Genomic DNA, 22,862 nt, shown 5'->3' on the forward strand with positions numbered 1-22,862 from the left:
TGTGTTTTTCACCGTTTTGGGAATAGAACCGGGTCCTTTTGGATTTGGAAAAATCACTTTGTTTTGACTAAAATAGGGAGGTTAGTAACTAATCCATCATTATATATTGTAGGTAGCAGTTATCCTTTGAAATAAAAGTGATCAAGGAATTTGACTGTGTCATTTATGACTGCTACCGGGTATGTATTTATGAACTCCGCTTTTTAGATAATTTTTCCGGGAATTTCCGCCAAAAAAAAAGAGTGCTACCCTATAAGTGGCCGCTGAACATTCCAACATGCCGCGGTTACCGTGCCTAATAGAAGGATGTGATTGGCAGTCTCAAGACCTGGATGCAGCATTTGCGGCTGGCTTAACAGCTGCGCTCCAGATCCATGAAATCCTGTGGCACCGCAAAGGCTAAAGTTGGACCCACCTACTATTGCTGCAGGATGCGATCCGGACCAGTGGTCAGCATTCACCCGACAGTGGGACATGTATAAGGTCGGGATGGCAATTGATGACAATGTCCCGCCTACTGCCCTATTGTACTGCTGTAATTCAGATCTACGAACAGACATAATGCGCGATCTCCAGCGGGATGTAGCTACCATGGCAGAGGCAGACCTTCTAGCTGCAATCAAGAGACTGGCTGTGAAGGATGAGAGCATCTTAGTTCATCGCACAACACTAAACAAGATGACTCAATCTCCAGGGACAGGGATTCAAAGATTTCTCGCAGCATTAAGAGGCCAGGCTTCCCTTTGTTAGTACAAGGCCACATGTAAACAACCAGGTTGTGCACACGTGTTTGACTACAGTGATGATTTAATCAAGGACAACCTGATAAGGGGTATCGCCGATCCTGAGATCATGTCTGATTTACTGGGTGACCCAAAGACAGTTAGAACACTGGAGGAAACTGTGTCATTCATTGCTCAGAAAGAACAAGGTAAAGTCACCAACAATGCGGTTGGTGATTCAATGGGTGCAATGTCTACTACATGCTCAAATCAAAGACAAACTCTAGCCCCTGGACGGAACTGCTGGGCATGTGGTGGCCCTCCTCATGGGCAGAGAAACAACCGCAAGGCTCGATCCAAAAAATTGTGAGGCTTGGACGTTCAAATGTGGTAAATGCTCCACAAAAGGACATTACACCAAGAACTGTAGCAAGTGCACTACTTGTGGTGAGTGGGGTCACCGTGACTCCTCATCACGAGCCTGCCCCAAAGGTACTGCTGGTGGTAGGAACCCTGTGTAAAAGGGGTCGAATAAGAAATCAGAGCATGACGTAGGTTACGTATTTGACCAGTTGTGTTCAACAACGGAGTGATGCAGACCAGAAGGTAAACCCAGTCGACCTGCGGCATCGGTCTCTTCAAGTACAGTATCACCTATTGAACATCACGTCTTCGATGGGCAGTGGGTGCCTAGGCCGTCAAAACCGCACCCCATGGTTTGACACCAATGCCGGAAGAGCACTCATCTTTTGAACATCCTATGAAAGATACATTTAATCTCAAACCTATTACCATATCCATGGTTGCTGATACCGGATGTCAGAGCTCGGTCATACCCTAAGGAACTGTGAACAGCCAGGGGGTTAAGGCGCAGGACCTCATTCCAGTCAAGCTTGTTATGCATGGAGCTATTAAGGAGGACCTTGGTTTCGGCGCCATTGTGCTCAATGTCGCCACCAGCACATCAGATGAGCCCATCAGATCAACATGTTTGCTGTGCTATGTATCCAATACCATGGAAAAGGCTTTCCTCTGCAGGGAGGCTCTCGCCTCTCTAGGGATAATCGCCAAGGACTTCCCTAAGGCAACAGTGGTGACACCCCCAGGGTCATAGCATCAACGGAAGATTGTGAAGAAGTTTCATGCTCCTGCCCAAGACGTCAGCAGGAACCAACTCCTATGCCAACGTCTTTACCCAATGGCCTTTATGCTACTGAAGACAATATGGAGGACTTGAAACAGGGGCTACTTGAATACTATGGTGCAACTACCTTTAACGTGTGTGAGCATCAGTCACTACCACTTATGAAGTGTGAGACTCTCTGACTACATGTTGACCCAAGTGCTGTACCAGTAGCGGTCCATAAGCCAGCACTTGTTCCCATTCACTGGCAGGACCAAGTTTATGCGGATCTTGAAAGAGATGTTCGTATTGGTGTTCTTGAACGAGTAGATCCAAACACCCCAACAACATGGTGCTCGAGAATGGAAGTAACCAGCAAGGCTGATGGCACCCCAAAAGGTACAGTTGACTTGCAACCTCAAAATTGAAATTCCGTGCGCCAAACTCATCATGTGCCAAGTCCATTTTATCTGGCTGACCGGGTTCATCAAGGCACGAAGAAATCTGTGACAGATGCATGGAATGGGTACCATTCTGTACCAATCTGCATTGAGGACCGACACATCACCACATTCATTACACCATGGGGCAGGTACAGGTACAAGGTGGCACCGCAGGGGTTCATGGCCAGTGGCGATGCATATAACCAGCGCTTTGACGCCATCATCGCGGATTTTCGAAACAAGGTCAAATGTGTGGATGATACATGCATGTGGGAAGACTCCATTGAAGCAGCATTCTTCCAGGCATGTGAGTGGCTTGACCTGTGCGGTTGAAATGGGATCACCCTCAATCCTAAGAAATTCCAGTTTGCTCAGGACATAGTTGACTTTGCAGGGTTGACTATCACAGCCACAAACATACGGCCTAGTGCGAATTTCCTTGATGCAATCAGAAACTTGCCATGACGAAACAGATGCAGCCTTTCTGAGCTCTCTTGAAGCCGTCAACTGTGTTTCGTTGGACAGATGAACTTGATGAACTGTTTTGCAAGTCCAAAGAAGTCATCATCAAGGAAATGAAAGGTGTTCGCCTGTTCGATCCCTCTCGTGTAACATGTTTGGCCACAGACTGGTCTGTTGACGGCATTTGTTTCTTCATGATGCAGAAGTACTGTCAGTGTCCCAACAAAACTCCTACCTGCTGTCAGAACGGCTGGAAACTGTGCCTAATTAAGAGCCGATTCACTCATCCTGCTGAAAGGCGGTATGCTCCAATCGAAGGTGAGGCCTTTGCATTTGTATATGCACTTCATCAGACACGCTACTATGTCCTGGGATGTGAGGACCTCATTGTAACTACAGACCACAAACCACTCCTCCAAATCTTGAATGACAGGTCACTCACTGATATCAGTAACAGACGACTTCTCAACCTAAAGGAGAAGACGCTCAGCTATAGGTTCACAATGGTGCATGTTCCGGGTAAGAAGAACCTTGGACCAGATGCAGCTTCGAGACATCCGACAGGATGTCCTGAGCGTCTGGTGTTGCCTGGTGAGTCACTGGATACAGATAAAGAAGTGGACACATCTTGTCACGACGCACTGCCCTGCTTGTACCAGCATGCAGACGATATTGATGTGGCTGATGACTTCTCTACGGTCGCAGCTGCAACATGCACTCTTAATGCTGTTGTTTCAGTTGTCACATGGGACATCGTACATGAGACCACAACATCAGACCCTACCTTTCAAAGCCTTATCAACTGCCTGGAGAGCGGATTTCTAGACGACTGTAGAGAACTACCAGCAGCACTTCGACCTTATCATCGGTTTACAGCAAGCTTAAGTGTCGTGGACGGTGTGGTTGTAATGTCATTCCCCCAGCACTTCGTCAGTCAATTCTCAATGCACTCCATGCAGCTCACCAAGGAGTTAGTGCAATGCCTGCAAGGGCCATGGATTCTGTGTACTGGCCAGATATCGCAATTGACATTGCAAGGATAAGGGACCAGTGTACGCATTGCCATCGGACGGCTAAGTCAAACCCTATGCAGCCCCAGTCAGACATAACCCTGCCAGACTACCCGTTTCAGATGATATGCAGTGACTATTTCACCATCAACTGTAAAGAATATGTGGTCATTGTAGACAGGTACTCGAATTGGCCTATGGTACACAGTCAGGTGCAGAAGGCCTTGTGAAACGGCTAAGGGAGACATTTGTAACGTTTGGCATTCCTGAGGAACTAACGTCTGATGGGGGACCACAGTACACATCTGGAATAACTCAAGCCAGGTTTTTTTTTCCTTCTTTGGGACCCGCCGAAAATCGGCCCTTTCCCCTCGGATTTTTTTTCCCCTCAGCTGGTAAATTTTCCCCTAGATTTCATTTTCCCCTAAAAAAAAAAAAAAATTGTTTTTTTTTTTTTTTTTTTACCTTTAAATATATAAGTTTACCTGATCCACTGTAGAAACTAGAAAAATCTTGCATAATTAAATTATCTTTTGCATGAATTTGTTTTAAAAACAGTAAAATATGTTAAATTGATTATTTTAGACTTTGCTTATTTTCCCCAAAATCCAGCTTTTCGCACATTTTTTCCCCCAAAATTCGACGATTCGCGCGATTTTTTTCCCCTCAAAAAAGGCCAGGCCCTTTCCCCAAAATCAAATAAAAACCCCTGCAAGCATTCTTAAAGGCCTGGGGAGTTTGACACAGAATTTCATCTGTCGCAAACCCACATGCCGACTGTAGGGCTGAGCTAGCGGTGAAAAGTGTCAAGCGCATGCTGATGGACAATGTTACTGCAACAGGGTCCCTGGATATAGACAAGTTCCAGAGAGCTCTACTGATGTACCGTAACTCTGTCGACCCGGAGACCAAAGTGTCCTCTGCATTGAATTTGTTTGGACGTCCGATCCGTGATGCTATTCCAATACCAATGGGCAGATACACTCCTCATGAAACTTGGACTGAGTTGCTGTCTCACAAGGAGTTGGCGCTGGCCTGACAGCACTCAAGGGATCATGAGCGATGGAATGAGCACACCCGGAGGCTGCCACCACCCCAGGTGGGTGATCATGTGTACGTACAGAACCTGATTGGGAACCATCCTAGAAGATGGGAGCGCACTGGGACTGTATTGGAGGTTAGGCAGTATCATCAGTAAGGCAGTATCATCAGTATGTCATTCGGATGGATGGTACAGGCCGGGTGACCATCCGCAATCGCCAACATCTCCAAAAGTTCACTCCTTTCTACACCCCCTCCTGACCAGGCTTATCAAGAACACCCACTGCAGAACAATCAGGAGAGGTAGTCGCCAATGGCTCGACTCCAGTCACAGCTACTCAGCCAAAGGTGTCTGTTCCTACTACTCCACCTGGTGATTTGGGCACGCCTGTAAGCCCTGGCACAGATCCAATAAGGACCACCAATCACGGGCGTCAAGCAGGGATGCTATCCACACCATCATCGACAGAAGTTCCACACACGCCTCTTAACCACAGCGCAGCATCGCCAAGGGGCTCATCGACAGGACTACAAAGACCACTGCCAACCAGTGATTCCATGCCAAAGTCGACCGACCATCCAGTGCTGAATCCTAAGCGCCATAATTTTGGTCAACCGAACTATAAGACCCCTACGCCAACTGCGACCCGAGTACCGCTTGCTCTTGCACGTCTTCAACCGCACAGCCAGGCTGGGCGTAAAGAAGCACCTCATCGACCTTCAAGACGGGACAATGAGGGAAAGCCTTGTATTGATAAGGAATGTGATTTGTGATCAATCCGTGTAGACAATCCGACTTTGAAGGCCTTGTTCCATAATTGACTATTCCATCAATTAGTTTTGTTTATGTCAACATTCCATACACTGTTAGTCTTTTTATTTCATTTACTAAGTTTTTGACGTACTCTTAAAAACTTCTCCCTGGGGGAGGAGATAACTAATTATTCATCATTATATATTGTAGGTAGCAGTCATCCTTTTCCATACTCCTTCATTTTGATATGTGGATATGACTATTAATCGTAGAGGGGGAGAAGGAATAACCTGACAAGTTTTTTATTGTGATTGTGTTTTGATTTACATGCCATTATAATTATTGTAGCATTTGTACATCGTGATGGAAAAGAATTTCATCCTTTGAAATAAAAGTGATCAAGGAATTTGACTGTGTCAAAACTGTTGCTGTCTTTTTATTAACAAATGCTTAAAATTTGTGAATAATAGTGATGTGAATAAATTAATTAAGGTTTAACTTGTAGAGCTTGATGGGAGATGACATTACTGTTGAGATTTATTTTTTTATGTATGTTTTTAAACTTTCTTAATTGAGAATTTTTGGATCCTTTGGGAAAAATATACATTGTATACGTTTTTTCATTTGGAATGGTTTCCCTACAGGCCACATATTTGAATGCAAAAAACACTTTTTTAAGTCATACGCTGTTAATTGACACTATAGGCCACATTTATTGCTAATAAATAATGAAAAAAATTCATGTAAAACCTTGTTAATAATCAAAAAAGGCACTTTTAAATCCTGTCCAATCTGCTTGAAACTTGGTCAGAACATAATTACATTAAGTTTTTTTAAATGATAGGGCTGCACAGAACGGGTCAGTTCCATTGTACAACTGTATCATTGACATGTGAGCAACATTGGGGCTTTCAGGCCCTCTTGTTTTATTTTATGTGCTTACATTTGTTTTGAGTACCGGTATATCTTATAATTACAAAGCAATACAAACTTGAAACTTAAGATGTCATAAAGAGGCAGTGTGATATACAAGAACTATAACTTTTGCTACCCTTGCCTATTTTTATAGTTATGTACCTTGATTAATTTTTTAACTTTACTTTTGTCCAGAGCATATCTTAAAAGTTGAAGAGCTATCAATTTAAATTGTTTAGTTGGAAGATCTCATTTAGGGGATCCAATGAAACTTACCAGAACTATTGCTCCTCTGTTTTTTAGAGTTATTATTTTTTTCCTAAATACAGCGCATTCAAGTATCAAAAAGAATGTTTTTGTATTTTAGCTCACCTGATTGCTCAGGTGAGCTTTTGTGACCCGTCGTATGTCCGTCCGTCCGTCCGTCTGTTAACATTTGCTCGTAAACACTCTAGAGGCCACATTTCTTGTTCCATCTTCATGAAACTTGGTCAGAAGCTTTGTCCCAATGAAATCTCGGCCAAGTTCGAAACTGGGTTGTGCCGGGTCAAAAACTAGGTCACTAGGTCAAAAAAAAGAAAAACCTTGTAAACACTGTAGAAGTCACATTTCATGTCTAATCTTCATGTCACTTTGTCAAAATGTTTGTCTTAATGATATCTTGGTTGAGTTTAAAAGTGGTTCCGATCCGTTGAAAAACATGGCCGCCAGTGGGCGGGGCAGTTTTCCTTATTTGGCTATAGAGAAACCTTGTAAACACTCTAGAAGTCACAATTTTTGCCAAATCATCAGGTTGGTCAAAACATTGGTTCAATTGATGTCTCAGACGAGTTCGAAAATGATCGAGATCGGTGAAAAAACATGTCCGCCAGTGGGCGGGGCATTTTTCTCTAAATGTATATAGTGGCAGTTTTCCCTATTTGGCTCTAGAGAAACCTTGTAAACACTCTAGAAGTCACAATTTTTGGCCAATCATCATGAAAGTTGGTCAAAACTATGGTTTTATTGATAGCTCGGTCGAGTATGAAAATGGTCGGGATCAGTGAAAAAACATGGCCGCCAGTGGGCAGGGCATTTTTCTCTAAATGTATATAGTGAAAACATGTGAACACAGTAGAAGTCACATTGTTGGCCCAATTTTCATGAAATTTGCTCAGAACATTTGTTTTCTTGATACGAGAGTTGAGTTGAAAAATGGTTCCGGTCAGTTGAATAACATGGCTGCTGGGAGTGGGGCAGTTTTCTCATTATGCCACCCCCTCCCCCTTTCGAAGAAGAGGGTGTATGTTGTTTTGCTCATGTCGGTCCGTTGTCCACCAGATGGTTTCTGGATGATAACTTAAGAGCGCTTATGCCAAGGATCATGAAACTTCATAGGTACATTGATCATGACTCGCAGATGACCCCAAATGATTTTCAGGTCACTAGGTCAAAGGTCAAGGTCACGATAACCCGAAATAGTAAAATGGTTTCCGGATGATAACTCAAGAACGCTTATGCCTAGGATCATGAAACTTCATAGATACATTGATCATGACTTGCAGATGACCCCTATTGATTTTCAGGTCACTAGGTCAAAGGTCAAGGTCACGATGACCAGAAATAGTAAAATGGTTTCCACATGATAACTCAAGAACTTTTATGCCTAGGATCATGAAACTTAATAGGTACAATGATCATGACTTGCAGATGACCCCTATTGATTTTCATGTCAATAGGTCAAATGTCAAGGTCACGGTGACCTGAAATAGTAAAATGGTTTCCGGATGATTACTCAAGAACGCTTATGCCTAGGTTCATGAAACTTCATAGGTATATTGATCATGACTCGCAGATGACCCCTATTGATTATCAGGTCACTAGGTCAAAGGTCAAGGTCACAGTGCCAAAAAACGTATTCACACAATGGCTGTCAAGGTCACGGTGACTCTACTTAGAAAAATGGTTTCCGGATGATAACTCAAGAATGCTTACAGGGGTTTTTTTAGGTTGTAGGGGAAGGGGCCTTTAGCCCTTAGGTTGGAGAAATTTTATGCGCGATTTTCCACTTTTGGGGAAATTTCTCGCGCGATTTCTCACTTTTGGGAAAAAAATCGCGCGCGTTTTTTCCTTAATAGGGGAAAAAAATTAAGGGTCTTACTTTTATTGTTAATTGAGTTGAAAAAACAAAAAAGACTGTTATTTTCTTGATACATCAATAATTGTGGTTAATTTACATGTTATTACACAATTTCACAGAGGCATTTCCCTTGATCATCTTGGCTAGGACAGACTATGACTGACTTTGTCAAAGTGATCACTTCATGACAGGGACTAACTGTGGCCGGCTGTGGCAGACTGAGTTGACCTTGACAGGGACTGGCTGTGACAGTTTCAGACCGTTCAGGAACAGACTGCTGCAGTGGACTTACTTTTGTGAAGAAAGCTGAAATAACCGCGTTATTCGCATTTTTTGGGGGCTGTTTGCGGTAATTTCGCCAGTTATGCCACATTTTGGCTTTTTTTGGTGACATTTAACGTAAAGCGAGTTGACAGTTATCGTAAATCGGCCAAGGGAGGTAATCATTGTCGTAACATTTATACAGTACAGAACGGCGTGAACGGGTTGGGACCATAATTGGACGGGTACCGAACGGTGTTTTGTACGATTTCGAGCGAATTTGTTGTAAAATTCAATCGTTTTGAACTGTTTTATGGGGAAGAAAAGCTTTCGCTTTGGGAATTTTTCGGTCCGGAAAGGGGAAAAAAGAAGCCTAGATTGCTTGGGGAAGACGCCGATATTCGGCGTCTGTTATATAAGGTAAAAAAAACCTGGCTTACGCCTAGGATCATGAAACTTCATAGGTACATTGATCATGACTCTCAGATGAAATAATGATGAAACTTGACCAGGATTTTTGTCTGGACAATATCTAGGTCAAGTTTGACATTTGGTAAAGATTAAATGAACCGACTCTTCTCAGGTGAGCGAACTAGGGCCATCTTGGCCCTCTTGTTGAACTTAACAAAGATAAATGGAGAAAGCTCTTTATTACTTTTGTAAAATTTTAACTCAACATGTTATGAACAGAACGTCAAAATATTTTACTTCCTTTTGACCGATTCCAATATGCGCCTTTTCATTGTTGTTATGCGTTAAGGGAGATAATGAATCAACATCTTTGCTTAATAGCAAATAGTAACCAAATTACCGAAAAGACACGCACATTTCAAAAATTCAATTGCCGATTTTCCAAATCTGAGCGAATTTCAACCGGCCAAAATCTGAATTCAAACGGCTGATTTTGCCGGCAGCCGGCTCTTATTGAGGACCATGGAAGCAGCATTTTTTCCCCCAAGTACCTGTACCAGCCCAATTGGGAATTTTCTGCGCGAAAAACCCTTAAATTGGGAAAACTTGCATTGTGAAGTCTGCATATTGGGAATTTGGAGCATTTGAGTGTTCGCTCCCAAATACTTAAAATTTGATAACTAAATGATGTCAAGTTGTCAATATTATATTAACTAAGGTTCAAGCCATAGAGCTGTATAGAGAAACTAAGTAAATGTTCCACTTAATTAAAAAATTATTTTATTTTTATGTCACCCACCCACTATAGTGGGGGACATATTGTTTTTGCCCTGTCTGTTGGTGTGTTTGTTTGCCCCAAATTTAACATTTTGCTATAACTTTGGCAATATTGAAGATACTTCATATTTGGCATGCATGTGTATCTCATGGAGCTGCAAATTTTGAGTGGTGAAAGGTTAACGTCATCCTTCATGGTCAAAGGTCAAATATATAGCTTCAAAGCAGCACAAAAGGGAACATAGTGTTTCCGACAAACACATATCTTGTTTTTAAGAAACCTTCAATAGGGATTTTTTTTTAAAGCAATTGGGAAATTTGTAGTTTTAGCCTCTTTGGGAAAGTGCTGTTTTCCAGTACTTTACAAAGAAGGAAAAAAATTGCTGGGAAGGTTTCAAAAAATAAAAATAAATACATGGCAACATTTAGTTCATGATTCTACTCAGCTGTATCAGCTGAACCTTAGCAAATATAAAGTAAAATACACCTGTATTCTTAATTTTATAATATTTGTAAGCAAAAAAAAGTTATTTTTTCCAATTAAAGTCACACTGACATGTTTTTCCCCAATCCAAAGGGCCCTGGCCGCACTCGCTAATTGGTGTAAAAAACAGCACAGGATGGGTTGATTTCATGGGGATGTGCATTGCACGAGAACTATAACTCTTCCTTCCATATTTATAGAGTTATTTTCCTTTGTTCTTTTTTCCATGACTTTGAAGTAGGCATTTTATAGCAGTTATACTCTCTGTTTGAACGTCCATATTTCATGTATTTCTGTTGAAATTTCCTGTCACAGCAATAACTAGAAATGGCGCTGCAAAGGCCGACGCGTATCCCCACGCCGCATGTTTTACCCAGAGGGCGTCTTAGAGTTGATAATGGGGCCATGCATAGTTGAGATTGACCGTATTGTCATAAGATATGTTCAGTATCAATTTGAAGTAAATCGGTGTAGAAATGAAGAATTTATAGTAAAAGGCAATTTTGGGTGGGCGTGGTCTATGTGGGTGAGGACGCCCCAGGGTTGGTAATGGGGCCATGCATAGTTGAGATTGACCATATTGTCATAAGAGATGTTCAGTAGCAATTTGAAGTAAATCGGTGTAGAAATGAAGAAGTTCTAGTAAAAGGCAATTTGGGGTGGGCGTGGTCTATGTTGGCAGGGCGCCCCAGGGTTGGTAATGGGGTCATGCATAGTTGAGATTGACTGTATTGTCATAAGAGATGTTCAGTATCAATTTGAAGTAAATCGGTTTAGAAATGAAGAAGTTAATGTAAAATAACATAAAAAAATGAGTGAAAATCTCTGACCTGGCCCCACCCGAACCCCCATAACTTTTGTCAGATCAAAATTCAAAATAGTGCAGGGTCGCACATATGCTCATAGCTACCATGTGTGTACGTTTCAAGGTTCTAGTGCTTATAGTGTAGGAGGAGATAGTGGCCAGGACGGACGGTGGTGAATACCACAATATCCCCACGCTTTCAAAAAGCGTGGGGATTACTAAGGGCTATTCCAGTAAAACATATGTCCCACCCCCTGGAAGGCACTTTCAAAATGAACCAACCCCCTTCAGAAGTTAAATTTACAAAAAAAGAACCCCCATTTAGAATATATTTTTCTGCTATTTGGACCCCCTTTAGAAGTTGTTTTATGTCACTTCTGTTTTGATTTTAAAATAAGTTGTAGGGCAGTATTAACGCTGTGCCACGGACTACGGATAACCGTGTAATACATGTAATATTAAAAACGGTGCATGGATGCGAAAATCTCTGTTAACTGTAATAACCACGGACTCTAGATGACAATATACGCTCCGTGACCTACCACACGATTTGGTCCTTACAGTGTACTCCTCCACGAACAAATCATGGCCAGTTACTTAAGAGACTGATGATAGCAACCTGGTGTAATCCTCGTGTTTTTCATGCATAATATTATCAAATTTTTTTTTCGACACTTAAGCGCGTTGTAACAAACTGTAATAACCACGGACTCTAGATGACAATATACGCTCCGTGACCTACCACACGATTTGGTCCTTACAGTGTACTCCTCCACGAACAAATCATGGCCAGTTACTTAAGAGACTGATGATAGCAACCTGGTGTAATCCTCGTGTTTTTCATGCATAATATTATCAAATTTTTTTTTCGACACTTAAGCGCGTTGTAACAAATTAATATTGAATTAATTACACATATAATGCAAATATAAATGTTTTGTTTAATTTCCAAATGCGACGAATTATTGTAATACGAAACACACCTCTGATTTTTTATGTTAACGCGACGTTTACAAATTCTAGCATTATATATACAGTCCTCATGTATATTTTATTTATTTTCTTTTGTTCTGACAAAAGCGCGCGAGAATTATGCGGTAATGTACATCACTATTTACGCATGGAAAGTCTGCGTGTATTGATTTTTGGATTAAAACTTGGTAGCGCAGAGAACGCTGAGATCTGTTGATTTCGGTTAAAAGTTTCGTTGGTCTTTAAACACAATTATATCACGAACAATTTGCAAGTGACATTTCCTCTAAATTAATTTTAATTAATTAATTAATTATCAAACACGACGTATCTTTCTCGTTACGGTCTATATTATGTGTTGCAATAATACGATTATCATTAATAAGACATCCCAACATGTATTTCACAACCATGCACATGGCAGTTTTTTCGTCTTTGTAGACGCCCAGGATTAAAGTAAACCATGCTCGCACCTACATGTAGCTATATGCCCCCGCACCTGAAGAGTAATAATTACGTGTTGTTTATGCTTTTATCAGTTTGAAGTCTTGACGAACCCATGATTGATTGTAATAATTGCATCAGATATGTCTAAATGTCGAATTTTATATTTAAACATTAGGAGGTGACCATTTTGATTGATCGGCATTTTGTTTCATTTCAGACTCCACGCAGTTTTCAGATAATAATCTCTGTGATTTATTACTCCAACTTGTTAGTTTCTGAATATGTGTGCTACTAAAAATAGCCATCGGGATTGTGTTTTATGGCCCAAACAAGCATACAGTGGCTATGACCCGTGTTTTTTGATCCTTTAATGTAAGATAAGCACGTGCACTATTAATTATTATGTTGGTCAGTACAAAAGTTCTACCGAAAAATGCCGACTGCCTCTTTGTTTTATTTCCCAATCAAGCCCCTTACATCCAACATCCTGTGTTTTATGAAACACAAACTTTAGATAAGCACGTGTCATTTGTCAAAATAATGATTTTATAAGTCTGTAAACAATGATATTGAAGTACCGGTAGCTCACACAGTAAAAAAATTCCCGATTATGACCTCGGAAACGAGACTTGCTTGAAACATTTTTAATAACGATATTTATTTTTAAAAGAATTGCTAAAAACACATGAGAACCAAACCAACATACACCATACACAGACAACACAAAATATAAATAATTTTGACTCAATTCAAGGGAAGTAATAAGCTTTAAAGGGGGGGGGGTAATTACTAAACCTGCCAAATGATATATTGAAATGTTATTTCAACGCGGCGCAATAGGGGGCATTGTGTTTGCTGGCAAACACATCTCTTGTTATTTTTATTTAAAGGATATTTCAATGCCAAATTATTCGCGAGATATCACGGTACTTCAGTTGAAATTCACTACGAAACTTTTAATGGAAATTAAAAGATCCAAATGTTGTCTGCGCTAAGATTTTTGTGTGTTCCAAATAAATACACCCATGCCAATTTCGCGCGTTTTTTATTTTGTAGGAAACATGAATTCACAAAATGCCGAAATTCATTTGATACTTTAGAAAAAATAGAAAACATTTGTGTTAATGAAATTTTGAGCACTGTTTTCGTCAATATTTACCCTATTTGATTTTAAAAATGGAAGCGGCATATATGGGATTATCATTGTTGGACAGATGACATCCGATGGTAATTGTATGAAGTATGCACCATGTAGAGAAGCTGAGGAAATGTTAACACAATCGCGCAGAAGTAAACATACGTTTTATCTGTATCTGTTTTTAATTTTGTTAATTTGAAAATTAGTTTACATTTGTTATAGTATAAATCACTATTTGTAAATATTTATACTCGTCGAATTGCCCAAGTGTTAAGACGCGGCGTAACTCCGCTGATCAATGCCGAGGCAGAAACAGACGCGGCCTGACTCCGTGAATTATCACCGAGTGACTCGGCAATATGCCGAGTAAATACTTGTTGCGGTCGCAGCAAGACATTGCAAACAAAAGAATTTGTCCGCGTCGTAGCTGCGGACTTTGTTGGTTTTGCGTGAGCTGTTCTGTAAACTACAACCCACGCAGTTCCGTTTCCCAGCCGACCTGGTCATGTTGATCGCGCGATTATCTGACTCCAAAGCGTTCGTGATAAAAAACAGTTGGCACGGAAAGGTATTTAAATGATCATATAGTCCATTTTAAGTTGGCAAATAGGGTTAGAAGCAAAATAGAAATGATGCCCCCCCCCCCCCCCCCCCAACAGAAGTAAATTATAAGTTATAACGCCCCTGTTCAGAAGCAATATAGGAAGAAACCCATCCCCAACAGAATTTCTTTATTTTGCCGTCCAGGGGTGGGCTATATGTTTAACTGGAATAGCCCTAAGCAAATATATTATATATCAAGGTCAAATGTCTAATTTATGGTGTCTGTCCATCCAAAAACTTTAACATTGGCCATAACTTTTTCAATATATAAGATAGCAACTTATATTTGGCATGCATGTGTATCTCATGGAGCTTAACATTTTGAGTGGTGAAAGGTGAAGGTCAAGGTCATCCTAGGTCAAATGTCAAATATATGGTGTCTGTCGGTCCGAAAACTTTAACATTGGCCATAACTTTTTATGCCCCCCTTCGAAGAAGAGGGGGTATATTGCTTTCCTCATGTCGGTCTGTCGGTCGGTCTGTCGGTCCGTCCACCAGGTGTTTGTCAGATGATAACTCAAGAACGCTTAGGCCTAGGATCATGAAACTTCAAAGGTACATTGATCATGACTCACAAATGACCCCTATTGATTTTGAGGTCACTAGGTCAAAGGTCAAGGTCACTGTAACCCGAAATAGTAAAATGGTTTCCGGATCATAATTCAAGAACGCTTATGCCTAGGATCATGAAACTTCATAGGTAGATTGATCATGACTAGCTGATGACCCCTATTGATTTTCAGGTCACTAGGTCAAAGGTCAAGGTCACGGTGATCCGAAATAGTAAAATGGTTTCCGGTCGGTCCGTCCACCAGGTGGTTGTCAGACGATAACTCAAGAACACTTAGGCCTAGGATCATGAAACATCATAGGAAGATTGATCATGACTAGCAGATGACCCCTATTGATTTTGCAGGTCACTAGGTCAAAGGTCAAGGTCATGGTGACCCGAAATAGTAAAATGGTTTCTGGATGATAATTCAAGAACCCTTATGCCTAGGATCATGAAACTTTATATGGTAGATTGATCATGACTAGCAGATGACCCCTATTGATTTTCAGGTCACTAGGTCAAAGGTCAAGGTCACGGTGACCCGAAATAGTAAAATGGTTTCCGGATGATAACTCAAGAACGCTTATGCCTAGGATCATGAAACTTGATAGGTGCATTGATCATGACTGGCAGATGACCCCTATTGATTTTCAGGTCACTAGGTCAAAGGTCAAGGTCACAGTTACCCGAAATTGTAAAATGGTTTCCTGATGATAACTCAGGAAAGCTTATGGCTAGGATCATGAAACTTCATAGGTACATTGATCATGACTCGCAGATGACCCCTATTGATTTTCAGGTCACTAGGTCAAAGGTCAAGGTCACAGTGACAAAAAACATATTTACAAAATGGCTGTCACTACAACTTAGAGCCCATATGGGGGGCATGCATGTTTTACAAACAGCCCTTGTTTAATATTGAAGATAGCAACTTGATATTTGGCATGCATGTGTATCTCATGAAGCTGCACATTTTGAGTGGTGGAAGTTCAAGGTCAAGGTCATCCTTCAAGGTAAAAAAATATAAAAATTCAAAGCGGCGTTCTCATGAAGCTGCACATTTTGAGTGGTGGAAGTTCAAGGTCAAGGTCATCCTTAAAGGTCAAGGTCATCCTTCAAGGTCAAAGTTCAACAAAATAATCATAGCGGCGTTCTCATGAAGCTGCACATTTTGAGTGGTGGAAGTTAAAGGTGAAGGTCATTCTTCAAGGTCAAGGTCATCCTTCAAGGTCAAAGGTAAAAAAAATTAAATCAAAGCGGTTTTATCATGAAGCTGCACATTTTGAGTGGTGGAAGTTCAAGGTCAAGGTCATCCTTCAAGGTCAAGGTTTTCATTCAAGGTCAAAGGTAAAAAAATATTTTCAAAAATCAAAGCAGCGTTTTCATGAAGCTGCACATTTTGAGTGGTGGAAGTTCAAGGTCAAGGTCATCCTTCAACTGTCAAAAAAAAAAAAAAGTCAAAGCGGCGTTCTCATAAAGCTGCACATTTTGAGTGGTGGAAGTTCAAGGTCAAGGTCATCCTTCAAGGTCAAGGTCATCCTTCAAGGTCAAAGGTAAAAAAATAATCATTTCAAAGCGGCTTTCTCATGAAGCTGCACATTTTGAGTGGTGGAAGTTCAAGGTCAAGGTCATTCTTCAAGGTCAATGTCATCCTTCAAGGTCAAAGGTCAAAAAAAATCAAAGCGGCGTTATATTGAAGCTGCACATTTTGAGTGGTGGAAGTTCAAGGTCAAGGTCATCCTTCAAGGTCAAGGTCATCCTTCAAGGTCAAAGGTAAAAAATTTATTTCAAAGCGGCGTTCTCATAAAGCTGCACATTTTGAGTGGTGGAAGTTCAAGGTCATCCTTCAAGGTCAAAGGTAAAAAAACAACAAAAAAAATAATTTTTAAAGCGGCGCAATAGGGGGCATTGTGTTTCTGACAAACATCTCGTTTTTATTGCAAACATGGTTTAAAACACAAATAATTATTTTTATTATTTTATTTTTGAAATACCGTCCAACCATCCCACCCAAGAATCCTCCCCCCCCCTCCAAAATAAAATATTTTTTTTTGCATTTTATTTGCATTTTTGGAAGATTATGTTATAAATGACCACACCTCCACACTATACACCCCTCTCCACTGTACCCCTCCCTCCTTTGTGATTGAAATTGAGATAGGTCCCGACACCTTTAAAAAGAAAAATAGATGAGCGGTCTGCACCCGCAAGGCGATGCTCTTGTTCAATTTATGAGATTAAGAAAAATAATGAATAATAGATTCATATTGAAGTACATGTATTAGAAAAATCTTGCTATTTTCAGGTGAAAATCTTGTATGTAAGGAACCTCATGCTATCAACAACTGAGGAAGCACTTCTGAAGGCGTTCAATAAGGCTGCAGGGCAAGAGGGTGCCATTGAAAGGGTGAAGAAACTGAAGGATTACGCATTTGTTCACTTCCGTGATCGTGAACTGGCAATCAAAGCTTTGAACGTTATGAATGGTTAGTGTTTATGAGATACTGATAATGATGATCCAGTGTTTTTTTGGGGGCCAAAATTACTCCCCATTCCCCTCCTTAAAACAAATAAATTTCCCCTTTTTATGCCCCTGAATCCAATGATGAATAAATGTTCATTTTTAACATCAGTGGTTTTTTTTTACCTATAGGGGAATGGTGGCGGGGCCCGTCCAAAGGGGAAAAACGCGTCCTTTTTTTTGAGGAAAAGGGGAACATTAAAAATTAACTCTTCTATATGAAATGATATTTATTATATGAATACAGTATTTTTCGGGTTATATGTCGCACTGGAATGTAAGACGCATTCCCTTTTTTTTTACATTATTTTATTTTTGTCCATACATAAGATGCTCCGGCGTAAACAACGCACATAAATCATCATAAAATATTCCCAAGATGCAGTCACACATGATTATCCATTAAATGTTTAATCCTCTTTTGTGTTTTATTTCAGATAGAAAATTCCTCTTAAAAACGATGCTGGCATTTGTTCTCTCACATGCTCATTGTATTTATCCCCACGCTTTTTGAAAAAAAGGTGGGGATATTGTGGTTATCTCCGCCGTCCGTCCGTCTGTCTGTCCGTCCTGGCCACTATCTCTTCCTACACTAAAAGCACTAGAACCTTGAAACTTACACACATGGTAGCTATGAGCATATGTGCGACCCTGCACTATTTGGAATTTTGATCTGACCCCTGGGTCAAAAGTTATAGCGGTTGGGGTGGGGCCGCGTCAGAAATTATCACTCATTTTTTTAGGTTATTTTACATTTACTTCTTTATTTCTACACCGATTCACTTCAAATTGATACTGGACCTCTCTTATGACAATACGGTCAATCTCAACCATGCATGGCCCCATTCCCAACCCTGGGGCGCCCCGCCCACATAGGCCACACCCACCAAAAATTTCCATTTACTATAATTTTTTCATTTCTACACGGATTCACTTCAAATTGATACTGAACTTTTGTTATGACATTAGGGTCAATCTCAACTATGCATGGCCCCAATCCCAACCCTGGGGCGCCCGCCCACATAGGCCACACCCACCAAAAAATTCCATTTACTATAATTTTTTCATTTCTACACGGATTCACTTCAAATTGATACTGAACTTCTCTTATGACATTAGGGTCAATCTCAACTATGCATGGCCCCATAACCAACCCTGGGGCCCCGCCCACATAGACCACACCCACCCAAAATTGCCTTTACTATAATTTCTTCATTTCTACACCGATTCACTTCAAATTGATATTGAACTTCTCTTATGACAATACAGTCAATCTCAACTATGCATGGCCCCATTACCAACCCTGGGGCGCCCCGCCCACATAGACCACACCCACCCAAAATTGCCTTTTACTATAATTTCTTCATTTCTACACCGATTCACTTCAAATTGATACTGAACCTCTCTTATGACAATACGGTCAATCTCAACTATGCATGGCCCCATTACCAACCCTGGGGCCCCGCCCACATAGACCACACCCGCCCAAAATTGCCTTTTACTATAATTTCTTCTTTTCTACACCGATTCACTTCAAATTGATACTGAACTTCTCTTATGACAATACGGTCAATCTCAACTATGCATGGCACAATTACCAACCCTGGGGCGCCCTGCCCACATATGTCACACCCACCCAAAATTGCCTTTTACTATAACTTCTTCATTTCTACACCAATTCACTTCTAATTGATGATGAACTTCTCTTATGACAATACGGTCAATCTCAGCTATGCATGGCCCCATTACCAACCCTGGGGCACACCTAGGTCAAACATTCGGCGTGGGGATACGCGTCGGCCTCTGCCGCGCCATTTCTAGTTATATATTTTTTCCATTAAATTTATTTGAACGTATTAATTTAAACAAAAACGTCATTCAGAACAATGTATTACCGGTAATATTTGACCCTATCCGCAAGCCATTGCATTCGCACATTTGTATCTGTTTTGTCAAAACATCGCAGTGTATTTACACTGCGGATCATGTTTTCACAATTACCACAATTAAATCCAGTCTTGACCAGATTTTCCTGTAAATCAGTACACAGAACATTTTCTGTTTCCATAATAAACTACCTAAATGAGCGTAACCTCAAAGATACAGCATTCTCTTCGCTACACAGTTTTTCTTCAACAGTGTATACACCCACGCTAATTTTCGCGCGCTTTCTAACAGAACAAAGAAAAGTACATGAGCTATAGATGTGACTAGCGTAAACGTGGCGTTAGCAATAAAATTGGAAATACAATTTTAAATAAGCACATTTGATAATACAACAAAACAAAATAAAAAACAATTATTGTCTAATAAACTGCATTTAGGCTATAAATGCAGCATTTGTTGTTTCATAAATAATAAATGTACCATTTTATTAAAATAGTATAGCGATGTTTGTTTGTTTTAATGTGTATTGTTTGCAAACTTTTGTAAAATAAAGTATACTGGCATTCTCAAATTGGTAACACGAGTATTTTTATGATGAATATTAAAATGAGGCCTGTTATGAGAGGGGCTAATATTCTTATCGTGATAATCTTAATACAAGTGTGTAGACGTGTGGTGTTCCAAGCTTACCAATAAACGCTTTTAATCCACACTGGGGACATTGTCTCCCATGGAGAGATTATGTTCGTTCATCTATCGCAGATGGTTAAAGGGTATTTGAGATCTCAGGTTTGCACACATGTGGTATAGCAGGCATACCAATAAACAATTGTAATGCAGACTGGGGACATCACTGACAGATTCTCCGATGTCGACGACCATGGCGAATAAATGATGTGAACTTTTATTGTGTCGTATCTGATTGTATACTTATTGTTGTATACTCTGCTTCTCATTGATATTGTGTTTGTTTGCTGTAATTTGTTATTTTTTGTTTCAAATTGTTGTAAAAATTTCAAGGTTAGCTCGTAAAATAAATTTAGCAGACAACTACTTTTTTGTTGCGTTGTTTTATTTTCGTTACGGTACTGTATAGTACCCCAATAGTATCGTTAGTAGTGTGTAACTGACTATGTGTAAAATAAAATTGTGTTACAAAAACAGCGAAACAAATTACCAGCAATAGTTATCAAACTCGTGGATTTATGCAATTCTGACTTTAAAATTTGACATTCTGACTTTGGAAAAATCGATTTTGTACATACATAAGACGCTCCGGGGCATACGACCCATGTTACTTTTGCCTGTAAAAAAGTCGCGACTTATACCCCGAAAAATACGGTACACATGTATGTATTAATATAATATTCACAGCTGAATGTCTCTGTCCTTTTTCTTAAATATATATCAATTATTTTTTCAACATTAGTTTCAGACAGTTCAGCCTTCATGCACAGTATCAGTATTCCTAGCCATTTTGAGTCTAATTGAGATTTTTTGAAATCAATAAAATGGCAAATTTTAGCATTTTGTATCAATAAAATGGACCAAATTGGAATGTTTTTATCAACAAATATTGACACAATATAGATACATCAGGCCTTTTTTCTGGCCATTTTGGGAAAAAATGCTATTCATGTAAAAAGTCCACTGATTTGGGAAAAACTAATTTAATATAACTCTTTATAATTCAAAATCATATTAATTATAGTTATACACTTTGTTAGTTGTTTATGAAATAAATTTGAGATATATTTATCATAAGACAGTTCTTTCTAAAAAAAAAAAAAAAAAAAAAAAAAAAAATTGCCCCGAAATTGCCATAAAAAAACACTGAACATCTGAACATGTTCATTAATTTGTTTAAAGCAACTGTATAACAATATTTAAAAAAAGATAACAATATTTAACAAAAGGTGGGTTAAGCATCCTAATTGGAAAAAAATGACTATGTACAGATTTTAGATTTGTTTTCTCGATATTTTTTTTACACTTTATTCTTAGAGTGAACTAAGTTAATTTCTTGACAATTATTTTTATTATGCCCCCCTTCGAAGAAGAGGGGGTATATTGCTTTGCTCATGTCGGTAGGTCCGTCGGTCCGTCCACCAGGTGGTTTCCGGATGATAACTCAAGAACGCTTGGGGCTAGGATCATGAAACTTCATAGGTACATTGATCATGACTCGCAGATGACCCCCTATTGATTTTGAGGTCACTAGGTCAAAGGTCAAGGTCACAGGTGAAAGTCACAGTTACTGGAAATAGGCATTATAAGGATTTAGCATGGTTCAAACAAGGGAAACAACTACGGTTTATGCATGTTCTTTTTTTTACAGATTTGCCTCCCTTTAATTTATTTAAGATTGTATCTTTAGATTTAATTTCCATGGCTTACGTACCAGAAAGTTACAGTTAATGAAACTCTTTGTTGGCTATTTTTTCCTTTTTAAAAGCTGGTGCTTTTTTATTTATAGGAGCTCTTTTAGAGAATTCTAGAATTGAAGTTGTGTTGGCCAAACCAGTTGATAAGACAGAATACCAACGATATGCCAGACAGAAACTCGCCTTTCCATCACAGGTTGGTGTTTGTTTTGATTTTCTTTTAATGCCCTTTGATGGAATGATCAGGAGTATATTGTTTTTGGCCTGTCTGTCTGTCATTCTGTGGAAAACTTTAACCTTTGTTTAACTTTTACAATAACTTTTGCAATATTGAAGATAGCAACTTGATATTTGGCATGCATGTGTATCTCATGGAGCTGCACATTTTGAGTGGTGAAAGGTCAAGGTCAGCCTTCAAGGTCAAATGTCAAATATATGGCTTCAAAGCGACACAGTAAGGGGCATTGTGTTTCTGACAAAGACATCTCTTGTTGGTTATGGTCCTCTATCAGTTAAACCGAAGGGGACTTATGGTTTGCGCTTTGACTGTGTCCGTCAGTCTGTGAGTCTGTCACACTTTCCTGGATCCTGCGATAACTTTAAAAGTTATTCATATTTATTCATGAAGCTTGAAATATAGACAGATGGCGATATGTAGATTATCCACGTCATTTCATTTTGTTCCTACATCATAAATTCTGGAATCTATGGCAACAAATTGACTAGAAACATTGCTGAAATGGTGGATCCTGCAAAAACTTTTAAAGTTCTTCATATTTTTTCATGAAGCTTAAAAAATGGATATATGGCAATATGTAGATTATGCACATATTTCAATTTGTTCCTACGTCAATAATTCTGGTTGCTTTGGCAACAAATAGAGTAGAAATATTGCTGAAAATGTTGGAGTTTCACTGGTAGGGGAAGATATTGCTTGACAATAGTCTTGTTTATACACGTTTGTTGAGAACAAATGCAGAAAAAGGATTCTGTAGTCATTTGCAAATCAAATTTCAGGCTTGCTTTGAAT

At 39.8% G+C, this 22,862-nt stretch overlaps 3 protein-coding genes across 6 annotated transcripts in view; all 3 read left to right on the forward strand.

The window, feature by feature from the left end:
• The window catches only part of LOC127882362 (uncharacterized), a 175,660-nt gene that overhangs the window by 124,577 nt on the left and 28,221 nt on the right, over positions 1–22,862 (forward strand). The window lies entirely within an intron of this gene.
• Positions 1–22,862, forward strand: part of LOC127882325 (homeodomain-interacting protein kinase 2-like) — a 125,613-nt gene that overhangs the window by 96,240 nt on the left and 6,511 nt on the right. The gene's annotated exons all lie outside the window — the stretch shown is intronic.
• The window catches only part of LOC127882462 (probable RNA-binding protein 46), a 67,102-nt gene that overhangs the window by 3,875 nt on the left and 40,365 nt on the right, over positions 1–22,862 (forward strand). For all 4 annotated transcript variants that reach the window (XM_052431109.1, XM_052431131.1, XM_052431121.1 and 1 more), the window contains exons 2-3: positions 17,346–17,526; positions 21,925–22,028. In XM_052431109.1, the coding sequence (XP_052287069.1) occupies positions 17,346–17,526; positions 21,925–22,028 (285 nt within the window). The remainder of the gene's footprint in view (positions 1–17,345; positions 17,527–21,924; positions 22,029–22,862) is intronic.

This window comes from Dreissena polymorpha, chromosome 1 (assembly GCF_020536995.1).
Source record: "Dreissena polymorpha isolate Duluth1 chromosome 1, UMN_Dpol_1.0, whole genome shotgun sequence".
In the NCBI taxonomy this organism is placed as follows: domain Eukaryota; kingdom Metazoa; phylum Mollusca; class Bivalvia; order Myida; family Dreissenidae; genus Dreissena; species Dreissena polymorpha.